The 16,927-nt window shown below is 42.4% G+C and overlaps 1 protein-coding gene across 2 annotated transcripts in view; it reads right to left on the bottom strand.

Annotated features, from left to right (window-relative positions):
• The window catches only part of LOC122942276 (collagen alpha-1(XV) chain-like), a 36,312-nt gene that overhangs the window by 18,240 nt on the left and 1,145 nt on the right, over positions 1-16,927 (bottom strand). Inside the window, exons 2-6 of one of the 2 annotated variants that reach the window (XM_044299793.1) lie at positions 9,909-10,007; positions 9,054-9,116; positions 5,318-5,341; positions 2,084-2,221; positions 1,449-1,487 (exon numbers count right to left, since the gene is read on the bottom strand). In XM_044299793.1, coding sequence (XP_044155728.1) covers positions 1,449-1,487; positions 2,084-2,221; positions 5,318-5,341; positions 9,054-9,116; positions 9,909-10,007 — 363 coding nt within the window. The remainder of the gene's footprint in view (positions 1-1,448; positions 1,488-2,083; positions 2,222-5,317; positions 5,342-9,053; positions 9,117-9,908; positions 10,008-16,927) is intronic. The other variant, XM_044299795.1, reaches the window with a different exon arrangement.

Here is a 16,927-nt window from a genome sequence, read left to right on the forward strand (position 1 = left end):
CCTGAAGAACAGCCAGCAGGCCGAGACACTACCACCACATGCACACAACACCAGACGTTGCCGCGGACAACCGCAAGTGAAGGGAAGTGTCTAAGTGCATACAAACATGACCTCGTGCACAACAAACAGACAAAGAAAGTGCACACAAACACACATTGCCACGGGCAACCGCACGCATGCCTGTTGTCTGGGGCAACCGCACCTGAGGCAAACCACTAAGTGCCCCCAGCTGCGGTTGACACAACACCAAACCGCGGGCAACTGCATGCGGCTCCCAAGGAGTCACGACCATGACCAAGGGTCGTGACACAAATGAGAAACATCAGAGAACAAACAGCCAGTAACCAATGGTGGAATAACACAAGCTGGTGGTGGCAGCATTATGGTCTCAGATATGTTTTTGTGGCCCCTCATCCATGTGGAATTACAGTATAATTCATCCTTGCAGATCATGTACTTCCATACATGTTGATTGTCCTCCCTGGGGCGGATGGGATCTTCCAGCAAGACGTTACAACATGTTACACAGCTAGAAATGTCCAACAATGGGCATGAGTAAGATGTCCAAGTACTACCCTGGCCCCCTAATTCCCCAGACTTTAACCAAGTTCGATCATCGATCACTCTAAGGATCCTCTCCTTTAATTAACCCTTCAGCAGTTGTGGGATGCACTGCAGTCAGCATGGCTCCAGATACCTATGACAACCTACCAGGACCTAATTGAGTCATTCCCAGCCCATGTAGCTGTGGTCAGTGCTATACACGGCGGTTAGATGGTGGTCATAATAATGTGACTCGACTGTGTATGTATCTGGAAAGACACCAAGCTATAGGGTTGGATAAATAAAAAGTCACTGACAAATTGCCTGGTCTTTAACAGCCAAAAACACGTGCTGTATTAAAGTGGTTGTTCACCCTTAATGACCTTCTCTTCAGACCACCAAGCATGGTCAGACCTTCTGTGGAAGTCATACTTCCCTGATCTCTGCCAGTGTGTTCCGGCTCCATTGCTCCCACACTGACTCTGCAGGTCCTGGGTCTCTGCCCTTGTCAATATACTGTTTGACGCAGGTCATGTGGCTGTTGCAGCCAGTGACAGGCCGCAGTGGTGATATGTCACACATGCATTCTGTCATGAAGTCACATTACTTGTGAGTGTAATGTCACCGCTGAAGCCAGTCATTGGCTGGAGCGGCCCTATGACCTACGTCAAACCAGATGTTGATCAAGGGAGACTCGGGACCTGCAGAACTGGTGGGGGAGCAATGGAGCTGGTATGCAGTGGCAGGGATCAGTTAAGTATGATTCCCACTGCAGGTCTGCCCACACTGGGGGAGGGGGTTTGCAGAAAAGGTCCCCAGGTGTGATCAGCTCCTTTAAGGTGTTAAATGCATCTATAATCAACATTCATGATAATCATATACACATAAAAAAGTAAATAACTCACAGAATATATTACTGATCCATACACTTCAGATCTGCCACTCTGTAAAAAAAAAAAATAATCATTAGAGGGGTTGTGCGCTTTTGACAATCTCTTTTTGTTAGTAAGGTGCATTATCATCAGGACCAACCCCAGTGATCAGTTGTAATCTGTGCACTATTAAAGGGGTTGTCCTGTTTTAGGATGAAAATAGACAATCCTCCAGATCAATCTGCCATAAAGATCGGGTAAGCACTTACCTGCCATATCCCAAGCCGCCACTCCGGTTCTTCTGGCTGACCTCTATTTACCTGGATAGAACACACAATCACTGCATTGATTGGCCCACCTGTGAGAACCGGAGCAGTGGTGTGGGATCTGGCAGGTAAGTACTTATCCATTCTTTATTGCAGGTTGATCAGGATTGTTGACCGGCTTTATCCTAAAACTGGACAACTCCTTCAAGTGTTTCACTTCCCTGAATTGCTACCATAGTAGGAATAAAGCGTTACACATATCCTCTGAAATCAGTGATCTCTCTGTATAATGTAGGTAACGTGAGAAATAACTTGTTCAGATTTACTGTAAAATAACCTGATTTAGAGTCTGTGGAAATGAGTAGCTGATTGCAGGTCAGGTTTGTTTATGATGCTGCTTACCTGTTGGTATATCATAGGGGGTTTTGCTTCAGATACGGGCCCAGGAGAGCCTGGAGGACCCGGTGGACCAGGAGGTCCTACAGGTCCTGGAGGACCAATGGCTTGAACCATCCTTTCCCCATTACACAAATCACAGCCCTTTCAATATGAGAGAAAATTATTAGCAAGGTTAATACATAGTGAAATACAGTAAGACATTTTTTTAAAAAAATGTTTTTTTTTTCTCAGGTCTGATGCTGTTGTTTACATGCTTGCATCTTCAAAGAGAGTGGTCCTGTTGCACTTCTGCATTTCCCAAGAACTGTTTACTTGTTCTGGTGAGTGCACCTTCTAGTCATACATGCATCTAATCAAGTCTTTGCATTGTCCCCACTCTGTGTTGTGCAAGCTGTCCTTGTCGTGTCTCATGCCCTGTCCTCCATCTTCACTTTTATGTATGTATAAGGCTACTTTCACACTTAGTAACATAGTAACATAGTACATGAGGCCGAAAAAAGACAATTGTCCATCCAGTTCAGCCTGGTATCCTGCAAGTTGATCCAGAGGAAGGCAAAAAAAAATTGTCAGGTAGAAGCCAATTTTCCCCACTTTAGGGGAATAAAAAATTCCTTCCCGACTGCATATGGCGTTATTTGCTTATTTCCATTGAGATGCTCTAAGATAGCATCTCTTAGAAAACCTTCAAACAGTTTACCCACAACAGATGTTAAACTTACCGGCCTATAGTTTCCAGGCTCTGTTTTTGGACCCTTTTTGAATATTGGCACCACATTTGCCATGTGCCAATCCTGTGGGACATTCCCTGTCAGTATAGAATCTGCAAATATCAGAAATAAGGGTCTGGCTATGACATTACTTAATTCCCTTAGGATACGGGGGTGTATGCCATCCGGTCCTGGTGATTTGTCTATTTTAATCTTTTTAAGTCGCTGATGTACTTCTTCCTGGGTCAGACAGGACACTTTTAATGGGGAATTAATTTTTACATTCTGCATCTCATCTGACAGTTTATTTTTCGCAGTGAATACATTGGAGAAAAAAATATTTAACAGCTTTGCTTTCTCCTCATCGCTCTCTGCGACTCCCCCCTCATTACTCTTTAAAGGGCCGACACCTGCAGATTTATAATCTCTCAGTCTTTAGTTTGGCCACTTTTATTAGTTTTTTACATGTTCTATTTTTTTTCCTTATAGTTTTTCAGTGCTTCCATGCTACCCTCCTGTTTTAGTGATTTATATGCTTTCTTTTTTTTATCATTTATTGCTTTCTTTACAGTTCTATTTATCCACATTGGTTTCTTTTTGTTCCTTAACCTTTTATTCCCATACGGTATGTACCTCTCACAATGAGATTTTAGGATGCTTTTAAAGATATCCCATTTTGTGGCTGTATTTTTTTTTTTTTTTGAGGACTTTGTCCCAGTTAGTTAGGCCTATGGCCTCTCTTAGTTGGCTAAATTTAGCTTTTTTGAAGTTTGGTATTTTTGTTCCTCCCTGTAGAAACACTCTTTTGAATGATAATTGGAAGGTTATTACTTTATGGTCACTATTTCCTAGGTGTCCCCCAACCTGCACGTTTGTTGTTCTGTCAGGCTTATTGGTTAATACTAAGTCCAGTATGGCCGTCCCTCTAGTCGGGTCCTGAACCAATTGGGAGAGGTAACTGTCTTTGGTTATTGCCAAGAACCTGTTTCCTTTATGCGATATATAAGTTTCAGTTTCCCAGTCTATATCTGGGTAGTTGAAGTCCCCCATAATAACCACCTCATTATGATTTGCCGCCTTGTCTATCTCGTTTAGTAGTAGATTTTCTGTGGACTCTAGTATATTAGGTGGTTTATAGTAAATTCCTATTAGTAATTTATTATTGTTTTTAGCTCCCTGTATTTCTACCCACAGTGACTCCACATGTTCATGTCCCTCACTTATATCGTCTCGAACTGTGGGCTTTAGACAGGACTTTACATAAAGGCAGATCCCCTCCCCTTCTCCGGTTTTGAAATAAAAAAGAAAAAAAACGCATCCATCACTAAATACATTGAAAGTCAATGGGTGACGGATCAGTTTTTTCAGGCTCCTTAAAAAATGGATCCGTCGCCTTTGATTTACATTGTTTTCAGAGCCAGATCCATTTTTTTTATGCTTTTATGACTGGACACAAAAACGCAGCTTGCAGCGGTTTTGTGTCTGGTCACAAGACGGAATTCTGGTGGAACGGAAGACATCCTGATGCATCCTGAACGGATTCTCTTTCCATTCAGAATGCATGAGGACTAAAAGGAAACTTTTTTTTTTAAGTATTGAGATCCTCTGCCGGGTTTCTATACCGGAAAACAACCGGAATGCAAGCGTGAAACTAGCTTTATATATCATTGATGGCAGCGCAGAGTGGTTGCACTCGGGGAGAAGTTTGCCCTCCTCTGCTTAAGGCATTGCCACTGCCTTCCCTGCATGTAGCTGCTGATAATTGCGGCCATTCCCTGCTTCCTACATTGATAGATGTAGGGTGAAAGGGTGAATGGAAGACAGAATATGAGACATAAAAGAACAGTCTTGACAAGACTAGAGCTCTTTCATATCAGCGCAATCTGCTCCGTAAGAGCAGAAGGATGAAATAAGTGCTAGATATGGCGCATAACTGACAAAACCGAATCTAAAAGACCCCATTGGCTATAATAGGATCCGTTTGGTTTCCATTCAGGAGAACATTTTTTAGCATGCAGGACTTTTCTTTCCGCTATTTTTGACGAACGGAGCCTCCAGCACAGATGTGAACATGCACTTAGTCCAAGCATGCAGGGAGCTGATGAACTACTGATTATACTCCAAGCACAATGTTTTGACACTATCACTAACCCTTCACTGGCTAATTTCTGCCAGGTCTTACTTGAAGGGTGTAAAATAAAACATTGCCAACTGTGCCCATTTATTCCATCCCCCCTGCAACATTTCATTCAGGGGGAGTTGCGTAGAGCAGAGAATTTATCACACATTCTGTTATTTTCCATATTATGGGTGGCGTAAGAGCTGACCGGTCATACGTGATCTAAATATGCAACATCACTGAGCCTAGGAGTGTGCAGTGCCAGCGGGGTCAAATAACGGGGCAGTTACATAATGAATAACACATTAGTAAATGTGTTATATTAATGTTGTGGATTCCAAAAATACATTTTTAAACGCTGGATAACTCCTTTAATATATTTCCATCAATTGGAAAAATCTTAATACAAACCTCTCCTGGGTCTCCCTTTTCACCCTGAAAGCAAAACACAAAAGAGGTGATAGACAATAACAGTCATTTTTTGTTAGCAGAGTTGGTATAGTAAGTTGGAGGTAAGTTGAGGCTGTCATCTAGGGTAATAAATATATTGGCTGGTGCAGTGAGCCCCTGAGGAGCCAGTGCAGAGGATGGGAGTGGTAGTGGCCCTGATGAGTTGATGTGTCACAGTGTGCTCCCACAGGCCGTTGCTCCCTGGGGATTGGTGCAGTGAAAAGGTGGTATAAGGAATCAGGCCAGATGTAGAAGAATAAAAGTCTCTTTACTAAGTGCAAAATCGAAGTTGTAGTACATCCAGCGGTAGTTTGTACACAGTGCAATTTCTCTTCCCAGATGATGAGGTATGGGGGCTGGCAAAGTGGCGGAAAAACTGGCACTTGTGGCTGTAGATGTCCACTGTTTAATGCATGTGTGATGAAAGCACATTCGTCACTGGGAGTTGGAGAGGCCTGCTTGCCAGCCTCTTGCCCTGTGACTATGGCCCCTGGGACACTATTTGGGTATATTGGATTTCAAAGGCTCTGTTTCTGCCCCTTGGACTTTTTACTGGAACTATTTGGGGCATGTGACCATGTGCATGGTGGGGCAAAAATAAGACTTCCAGGAAATTCCTTAACCCCTGAACCAATCTGGGTGATTTTTGGATAGGTTATTCACCCAGATCGAGGCTATCAGGAGATGTGATTTATGGGGATATGTGGTGTTTTGGGGTGTTTTCTGTGGCTGGGAAAAGATTTGTATTTTATGCCTGTAAGTAATTAAGTCATTGTGTTTGTTAAATATTTCACAGGCAGAGTCCATTGTGTTTGTTAAAGGGCTTCTGTCACCCCCAAACCCCTTTTTTTTTTTTTTTTTTTTTTTTTTTTTTGGGGGCTTGTTAAAATCGTTATTTAATGACTATTCCCTATATAGGTATCTTACCTTTATCTGTGGCTTCTTTTCATTAAAAAACGATCTTTTAAAATATGCAAATCGCTTCACTACCAGCAAGTAGGGCGTCTACTTGCTGGTAGCCGCCGCAAAAAACCGCCCCCTCCTCTTGTTGATTGACAGGGCCAGCAGCGATCTCCTCCTCCGGCTGGCCCTGTCAGCATTTCAAAAATCCTGCGCCTGTCTTCATTCGGCGCAGGCGATCTGAGAGAAGGAGGCTCGCCTCCTCAGCACTCCCTCAGTGAGCCTGCGCCGATGACATCACCTACTTGCGGCGGCTACCAGCAAGTAGCCGCCGTTTCTGTTACAGAAGCCCTTTAAATATGTCTCAGGCAATGCCATTGTGTTGTTAATTGCATCACAGACAATGCCTATTCTGTTATTAATTGCGTCACAGGCAATGACATTGTGTTTGTGAATGTATCGTTTTTGTGTTTAAACTGTAAAACTGTAAATTATTGGCTGCTATGTTATGTCCTCAGTTCCCAACCAGGTCCACAGGAGTGGTAACCTTGTTGTAAAATGTGTATAAAAGGCAATGCTTGTGTGGTCAATAAAGTGAGTTCCTGTTTTGCCTTCAACATAGAGCCTCATCTCATGTGTGTGGGGATTGCTATACGCTGCATACTCCCCTGGCTATAACCTCTTGCTCTTGTAAGAGCTGTTCCTGTTCCTTGTTCCTGTGGTGGTTACGGTGTCGAGCAGAGTGCTTGGAGCCCTCAGGAAGCACTAGGAGCATCTATCAATGAAGGTACCCAGGGGTGCCAGGAGATCAGTTACAGTGCTGGCAGCAGTGGGATGGCGTCCTAGTGCGAGGAGAAGCAGCTCGGAGACACCGTTCATGGAGTATATTGAGGGCAACGCTAGTATCCGTACAGTGCCCCTGGCTACAGCAGGATGGAATCGGCTAGTCTTTGGACAGCGTTCCACTACGAGGAGGAGGATTACCCAGACTGGAGGGATGCAGACCCGAGGGTGAGGATTATGATGGCCCTGGCCTGTTGTTTGAGGCCTTCGCAGAATCGGAGTTCGGAGATGCTGGAGAGTCCCGGTTCTGGGATATCCATGACTACAGGGAGGCTATGCATAATTGGGCTACAGCGAGAGAGGTGAGACAAGACCTGGCATCTCTAATGACAATGGAGTGGGAGCTGGAGCAGGATTACTAATACTTCCTCAGCTCAATTCGGCCCCAATATACACTGCCAGAGAGCTGGGTGGCAGTCCCAGACCTACAACCCTACAGCTGGGAAGACCCGACTGAAGTATCCCCTGCTTCAGTACCAGCTGCAGCGGTAGGGGACCTCATAGACCGGTCCTGGGGGGAACCCCATATGGCAGGTGGAGATGGTACCGAGGTCTCCAGGGGCAGCCGGAGTTTCAGAGAGTAGGGACAGTCGGTCCTGCTCCCCAGCGGCAGTATGTTAGGGAGAGGAGAGCATCGTCTCCATTCCCCAGCAGCAGTGTACATTGAAGGGAGAGGAGACAACCGGTCCGATGGTGCAGATGGGACCGCGGTCTCTGCACCAGGCCTACTGGGATGCTGGACGGCTGGTACAGATCCCCCACAAACCCCGCAGGAATGCCAGAAGGAGGAGGTAAGCAATCCCTCCTCTCCACAGCTGATCCGCAACAAGGTCCTGGGGGTAGGATTCCCTGACCCCACCCCAGTGGAAGAGTTGGCATCTGGGAAGAGCGCAGTTGGCCTCTGCCCTCCCCTATCCTCTTGTCCAGAGCCTGACTCCCCACAGGCCACCCCAGCGGAAGAGCTGGCATCTGGGCAGAGCGCAGTCGGCCTCTGCCCTCCCCTTTCCTTTTGTCCAGAGCCTGATTCCCCACAGGCCACCCCAGCGGAAGAGCTGGCATCTGGGCAGAGCGCAGTCGGCCTCTGCCCTCCCCTTTCCTTTTGTCCAGAGCCTGATTCCCCACAGGCTACCCCAGCGGAAGACCTGGCATCTAGGCAGAGCGCTGCTAGCCTCTGCCCTACCCTTTCCCTTGATCCAGAGCCTGACTGCTTACGGTTGTCCTAGCAGAAGTGCTGGCACCAGGGCAGAGCGCAGTTGGCTTCTGCCCACCACATACCTACAGCTCCATGCCTGGGAACACAAGGAAGATCAGGGGCAGCAGACGTACCCTCTGCAGCCTAGGACAGACCGAAAAAAGCTTGACACTCAAGAACTACAGGTACAGTACTTGATTGTGGGTTGGCTTCTCGACTAACTCAGGTACTGACCGACAGGAGGTCAGGTACCTGGTTAGTCTCTCCCTGGGAGGGAAGATGTGTGACGAAAGCACCTTCGTCACTGGGAGTTGGAGAGACCTGCTTGCCAGCCTCTTGCCCTGTGACTACGGCCCCGGGGACACTATTTGGGCATATTGGATTTTAAAGGCTCTGTTTCTGCCCCTTGGACTTTTTACTGGAACTATTTGGTCTAGGTGATGGGTGTCTAAGCTGTTGTTACTCACCTGCAGCAAGTAGTTCTTTGGTATCTAAGGCCCTTGGAGCAATAGAGCATGCTTCCTTATTCCTCACTGTTCTAGCTAAGACTTGTCCCTCCTGGCAGGACTCAATCTTGTCTCTGGAGGCATGGGGTTGAAGATCCCAATGACCTATTGATCCAAGGGGACTGGCCTTACCAGAAGACATTTATAATAAGTACATACATTGACTTGAATGACCCAGTAGGATGAATAGTTTGGGGAAATTGACCTTGCCATTAGACCTTTTTTATAAGTAAATACTTTGACTTGAGGTGCTCACCTTAGGTCCTGGGGGTCCAAGAACTTGTACATCTTGTGCAGAAGATACAGAAAACATATCACCCTGTGTAGGAGATGAGAAAAATATATTTTTTATAATTATTAGTTTCTTATCAATAGTACAGTGATCCCTCAGGATACAATAGCCTTGGGATACAATATTTTAAACATACAATGGTCTTTTCTGACTGATCGTAAGTTAAAAGTAGACTCAACATACAATGCCTTAGACTCAGATCCAACCAACCAAGGCCACTTCTCTAGTAAAATTGCTGTATTAGTTGCTAGTTATCAGCTATTCCTAAATGTTATGTCTAAGGATTTGTTTTATCTTAGTTATCTGCTTATTTTTCTTAAATCTCTAAATTTCCTCTTATCTTGGATGACAGTTTGGGCGTTTGGAACTGATTACTCAAGTTGCAGTGGTTTCAACATATAATGGTTGTCCTGGAACCGATTAATATTGTAACTTAAGGGACCACTGTACATAGTTAAGTAGTAACAGTAAGACTGGCTATACTCAATAAATAGTTGGTGGACGATCACTGTTCCTCCTACCACTTACAACACATTAGATGACCAGCTATATTGGGTTGCCTATTCCTTTTCTATTTATGGCCTAGCTGCAAAATATCTGATCAGTTGAGTTAATAGGATTAGGCGTCCAAATCTCAATCTTTAAGCAGACTGTAAACATTTAAGGACTAGGAGAATCAACATAAAGTCATGTACTAAAGGCTGTATGCACCCTTCTCTAACTGGAAGTCCAACACCTGGAACATGAAAAGGTTAAGTGTTCCCATCATGTGTGTGTGGGAGGGTGGGGGAGTAATATATTTAAAGAGAAGATATTTACTTTACAGCATGAACCTCCAGAAGGTCCTGGTGGGCCCTTTTCACCAGGTAGTCCTCTAGCTCCTGGAAGACCAAGTGCCCCAGTGTCTCCTTTATCTCCCTGTTGAGGTGAAGAGCATATTTATTTGAAAATCAATTTTTATCCAAAAATGTAATATTGTTTATTACAGAAGAAATTAGACTTAAAGAGGCTCTGTCAGCATGATCAACTCTATTAAACCAGGCATACTGCCTGGTAGGGCTCATCATGCTGATTAAAACAATAATTTCCTTTTGTCTGTATGCTAAACAGCTGCAGAGATATCTGTGATTTATTCATATGTAAATTAGCTCATTGTAGCACCAAGGGGCGGGCTGAATCCTTGGAGTACTGCTTTGTAACACCCTCTGTGCTCTACATTCTCCCCTAATTGTCAATGCTAGACATTAGCATGCTGAGAGCAGAGCTGTGTCCTAGCATGTACATATCATAATATCATTCTGCTTGAAAAAGACTCATTGTAGTCGAAACATCGCATTCTTGGTGAATAAATTAGGAATTGCATTGAAGATATTAAGTGCTGCAGTATTTCTCCCAAATCCATGTACATATCATATACACTACTTACTGTAGCCTTACCACATTGAAATATACTTAGAAAGGTAATATACATATTACTGCTTTATTCATAGATACAATATATGATTATAAAGCCACCAGTAATATGTGTTAGCTTTCTAAGCATAGAAAAAAACATTCTTCTATATGTAGTGATGATATAGCTTCGTAGTAAGTGGTCAGCCTTGCATGTAGAGATCCTAAGTTTAAGTCCCAGGTGAGACTTATATATATTTTTTCAGTTAGTTTTTTTTGTTTCTCATTTAATGCAATTTTTATTCTTGGAAACCTAAAACCTATTACTGGCTTATTCACAGGCACAATATATGTTTATAAAGAAACCAGCAGTACTTTATATGGGGACACATCTCTGCCCTCAGCATCCTGATGTCTAGCCTTGACAAGCAAGATCAGAGGGGTTGTGTTACAAAGCAGTTCTCCAAGGATTCAGCCAGGTTACTTGGTGCTCCAACTTGCTTATTTGCATATGAATAAAAATGCAGATACTTCTGCAACTGTTTACAATACAGTCAAAAGAAAGGTATAATTTTCTTCAGCGTGATGATCCCTACCAGGCAATATGCCAGGTTTAATAGGATTGATTATGCCGCAGAGTGCATTTGATTTAAATCAAAATGATTAAAATCACGATTTAACTCACTAGTCAGTAAGGCTTGATTTAAATCATAGTTTTCTACATAAAGACTAATTCTAGCTGGTATAACTTATAATATGCAAGTAGATGAAGATTTCTACAATAACTTTTCATATTAGTTTGATTAGGTTGATTCTGCATTCCTAGGTTTGTAGAAGTTAGGATTAAGGTATTTTTCTCAACTCTGTTCATATTATAACATTTTTGCTGTGAAGAAGAGGCATATGATCTCTGCGGAGTCAAATTCAGTTTTGAGAACTGCAAAAGTAAACCAAGCATCTGTGATAATATCTTGTAGGCAGAGAAACTGCCCAATAATCTTACAAAAACCTCTGGAAGAGCATGACATTGTGAATGGATTAATGGAATTTATTTACCAAAAAAATTACACTTATAGAAACATAGAATGTGTCGGCAGATAAGAACCATTTGGCCCATCTAGTCTGCCCAATATACTGAAGACTATGAATCGCCCGTGGCCCTATCTTATATGAAGGATGGCCTTATGCCTATCCCATGCATGCTTACACTGTATTTGCAGCTACCAATTCTGCAGGAAGGCTTCCATGTATCCACTACTCTCTCAGTAAAGTAATACTTCCTGATATTACTTTTAAACCTTTGCCCCTCTAATTTAAAACTATGTCCTCTTGTAGCAGTTTTTCTTCTTTTAAATATTCTCTCCTCTTATACCTCAGTTTCTATCATATCCCCTCTGTCTCGTCTTTCTTCCAAGCTATACATGTTGAGGTCCTTTAATCTTTCCTGGTAAGTTTTATCCTGCAATCCATGTACTAGTTTAGTAGCTCTTCTCTGAACTCTCTCCAAAGTATCAATATCATTCTGGAGATATGATCTCCAGTACTGCGCACAATACTCCAAATAAGGTCTCACTAGTGCTCTGTAGAGCGGCATGAGCACCTCCCTCTTTCTACTGGTAATGCCTCGCCCTATACACCCAAGCATTCTGCTAGCATTTCCTGCTGCTCTATGACATTGTCTGCCTACCTTTAAGTCTTCTGAAATAATGACCCCTAAATCCCTTTCCTCAGATACTGAGGTTAGGACTGTATCACTGACTTTATATTCTGCTCTTGGGTTTTTACGCCCCAGGTGCATTATCTTGCACTTATCAACATTAAATTTTAGTTGCCAGATTTTTGACCATTCCTCTAGTTTTCCTAAATCCTTTTCCATTTGGTGTATCCCTCCAGGAACATCAACCCTGTTACAAATCTTTGTGTCATCAGCAAAAAGACACATCGAGGCCTTCTGCAATTTCGCTGATAAAGATATTACCCCTTAGGGACGCATGACGTACCGGTACTGCATGTTTCCTGAGTCCTTAAGAACCCATGACGTACCAGTACGTCATGGCTTTAAATCGCGATTCCGGCACCGCGGGGGTTAATCGGAACAGGATGCTGTCACGGAAGGTGTACAGAAAACTAGAAGACACAAAATGAAGATCCGACTGACTGGATCCAAAACTAAGGAATCAAAGGGAGAGCCCTGCAACAGACCTGGCTCTCTCCCTAACTGCTCAGCCTATGCAAAAATCTCAATGGTAGATGATCGCATATCCTCGTTCCTCGACTGTATAACACCTGAACACCCTATAATAGTGAGGGGACACGACCACCGGCTCCTTACACTTGATACGGAGGGAGTCAGGGTCACCTGGGATCCAGCAAACAGAAAAACACAAATGAATGAACAAAACTTATCTGTAGAAGACTCAGTAGTAGCATCCAGCATGCACACACTCCAGGAAGTAGTATAAACCGCAAAGTGATGCAGTATGGGAAGGGATTTAAAGGGATGCAATCAATGCAACTACATGACAGCTGAGAGAGGCTAACGAGATGAGAAAACTAAAGCAAAACAAAAGGAACCTCAAGGAGGAGGTTCTGAAGAACGTCTGTCAGAGCTTCTCAGATGTCTGGTGGTGACAGATGCCGGCTGAAATCAACCCCCCCCCCCCCCCGTATCGGCGATCGTAGAAAACCGCAGGTCAAAAGTTAGTTAGGAAAGATAAAAAAGCACTTTTATTCAAAACTTTCTTTGTTTCAGCTTTCAGACCCCAGACCCCCCCTGCCAAAAAGTGTAATAGCGAGCGATCAAAATGTCATCTGCGCCCCCAATCTCATCCCGGAAAAAATGAGCCTCTACATTAAATGGTCGCCCAACAAAAAACAAAAAAACTGTAGCTCCCAGGCTATGGAGATACTAAAATATTTTTGGGGGTTCCTAATATGATAATACAGTGTAAAATCGAAATAAATTTGAAAATATAGACATATTAGGTATCGCCACGTCCGTAAGAATCTGCCCTATAAAAATAACATTTGCCCAAACCCCTCGGATGAACAGCATTAAAAATATAAAATAAAAACGGTGCCAAAACACCAATTTTTGGGCAAAATTTCCATTTGAATCCTTTTTTCTGGTAATAAAGCAAGGGTTAACAGCCAAACAAAACTAATTATTTATTGCGCTGATTCTTTAGTTTGCAGAAACACCCCATATGTGGTTGTAAATGGCTATATAGCCACATGGCAGGGCATAGAATGAAGGAAACTCCATATGGTTTCTGGAAGGCAGATTTTGATGGACTGTTTTTTTTTACACCATGTCGCAGACTAGAAACTCCCAAAAAGTGACCCCATCTAAGAAACTACACCCCTCAAGGTATTCAAAAGTTACTTTACAAACTATGTTAACCCTTTAGGTGTTCCACAAAACTAAATAGCGAATGTAGAAACTATTTTAGAATTTAAATTTTTTGTTACCTTGACTCAAAAAAGTGTAATATAGGGCAATCAAAAATCATATTTACCCCTAAAATCGTCCCAAAACAACAACCACCTTATCCCGTAGTTTCCTAGATGGGGTCACTTTTATGGAGTTTCTACTCTAGAGGTGCATCAGGGGGCTTGATAGGGTACATGGTGTAAATAAACCAGTCCAGCAAAATCTGCCTTCCAAAAACCATATGGAGTTCTCCTTCTTCTATGTCCTGCCATTTAGCCAAATAGTAGTTTCCAACCACATATGGGGTGTTTCTGCAAACTACAGAATCAGGGCAACCCATTTTGAGTTTTGTTTGGCTGTTAACCCATTTTTTCCAGTAATAAAGTAAGGGTTAAAATGGAAAATTTTCCCAAAAATAGAAATTTCTAAATTGTTTCTCCATCTGCCATTAACTCTTGTGGAACACCTAAAGGGTTAACAAAGTTTGTAAACCCAGTTTTGAATACCTTGAGGGGTGTACTTTCTTAGATGGAGTCACTTTTTTGAAATGTCTATTCTAGGGGTGCAACAGGGGGCTTCAAATGGGACATGGTATAAACAAAACCAGTCCTGCAAAATCTGCCTTGCAAAACGCATATGGTGTTCCCCTCCTTATATGTCCTTCCGTTTGGCCAAACAGTAGTTTACGACCACATATGGGGTGTTTATGCAAACTACAGAATCAGGGCAACCCATATTGAGTTTTGTTTGGCAGTTAACCCTTATTTTATTCCTGGAAAAAATAGCTTAGATTGGAAAATTTTCCAAAAAATAGAAATTTCTAAATTGTTTCTCCATCTTCCATTAACTCTTGTGGAACACCTAAAGGGTTAACAAAGTGTGTAAACCCAGTTTTGAATACCTTATGGGGTGTACCTTCTTAGATGGAGTCACTTTTTTAAAAAATTTCTATTCATGGGGTGCAACAGGGGCCTTTAAATGGGACATGGTATAAACAAAACCAGTCCTGCAAAATCTGCCTTGCAAAACCCATATGGTGTTCCCCTCCTTCTATGTCCTCCCGTTTGGCCAAACAGTAGTTTACGACCACATATGGGGTGTTTCTGCAAACTACAGAATCAGGGCAACCCATATTGAGTTTTGTTTGGCAGTCAACCCTTGTTTTATTCCTGGAAAAAATTGATTATATTGGAAAATTTTCCCAAAAATTTAAATTCTTACATTTTATGTCCATTTGCCATGAGGTCTTGTGGAAGACCTAAAGGGTTAACAAAGTTAGTAAAAACAGTTTTGAATACCATTTTTGGGAGGTTTCTATTATCTAAGCCTCACAAAGTGACTTCAAACCTGAACTGATCCATAAAAAGTGGGATTTTGAAGATTTCTGAAAAATTTAAAAATTTGCTTCTAAACTTCTAAGCCTTGTAACATCCCCCAAAAATAAAATATCATTCCCAAAATGCTACAAACATGAAGTAGACATATGGGGAATGTAAAGTCATCACAATTTTTGGGGGTTTTACTATGTATTACAGAAGTAGAGAAACTGAAACTTTGAAATTTGCTAATTTTTCAAAATTTTTGGTAAATATGGTATTTTTTTATGCAAAAAAATGAAAATTTTTGACCCAATTTTAGCAGTGTCATGAAGTAAAATATGTGATGAAAAAACACTCTCAGAACGGCCTGGGTAAGTCAAAGCGTTTTAAAGTTATCAGCACTTAAAGTGACACTGGTCAGATTTGCAAAAAATGGCCAAGTCCTTAAGGTGAAATAGGGCTGAGTCCTTAAGGGGTTAAACAATATGGGTCCCATAACAGATCCCTGAGGTACCCCACTGGTAACAAGACCATGATCTGAATATACTCCATTGACTACAACCCTCTGTTGTCTGTCCCTCAGCCACTGCCTAATCCATTCAACAACATGGGAGTCCACGTACAGCCTTTTTCTACATAATTACAAAACTAATATTTATTTCATGATGAAATAACCTTTGCATGGTAATATATTTTCCTTAAAAAGCATTTTATATAAAAAAAAATCTGATTTAAATAAAAAAAATCCGCATTTTTTTCCACCCTGTTATGCTGACAGAGCCTCTATAAATGGATTATTGACTACTTTTATATTTATGGATTATTTTCAGGAATTATCAATATATGCATCAATATATTCTCAATATCTCATTGGTGGGGGCCGACATTCTGCTGTTCCGCCAATCAGCTACATCCATTGTGTAGTGCTGTAGTGCTAGTCACTTCAGTGGTAGCAGCACTGCAGTAACCAGTTCTGACTACTACATAGTGGAAATGTGCAGTTCTAGCTTCTACTTCTGGAGCTACTCCAGAACAGCTAGTCACAGGGGTGTAGAGTGTTGGACCCTAGCTAATTAGATATTGATGGCCTATCATTAAGATAATTTCACCGTACTCTTCTGAAGCAAATTTAGTCCCAAACTTCTCCTAGCTACCTTCCTGGATGTGCATACCCACTACTCACAAAAAGTTAGGGATATTTGGTGTGAAATTTATGGAGAATGAAAAAAGTTCACGCTACAGTGATATTATATCATGAAAGTAGAAGCATGCAATGGTGATTTCCTCATCTCAAACAATTCAGGCTACTTTCACACTCGCATTTGGTGCGGATCCGTCATGGATCTGCACAGACGCATCCGTTCAGATAATACAAACATCTGCATCCATTCAGAACGGATCAGTTTGTATTATCTTTAACATGGCCAAGATGGATCCGTCTTGAACACCATTAAAAGTCAATGGAGGGCGGATCCGTTTTCTATTGTGCCAGATTGTGTCCTAGAATACGGATCCGTCCCCATTGACTTACATTGTGTGTCAGAACGGATCCGTTTGGCTCAGTTTCATCAGACAGACACTGCAAGCAGCATTGAGTGTCCGCCTCCAAAGCAGAATGGAGACGGAACTGAGGCAAACTGATGCATTCTGAGCGGATCCATTTCCATTCAGAATCCTTTAGGGCAAAACTGATC

This window comes from Bufo gargarizans, chromosome 6 (genome assembly GCF_014858855.1).
Source record: "Bufo gargarizans isolate SCDJY-AF-19 chromosome 6, ASM1485885v1, whole genome shotgun sequence".
Classification (NCBI taxonomy): domain Eukaryota; kingdom Metazoa; phylum Chordata; class Amphibia; order Anura; family Bufonidae; genus Bufo; species Bufo gargarizans.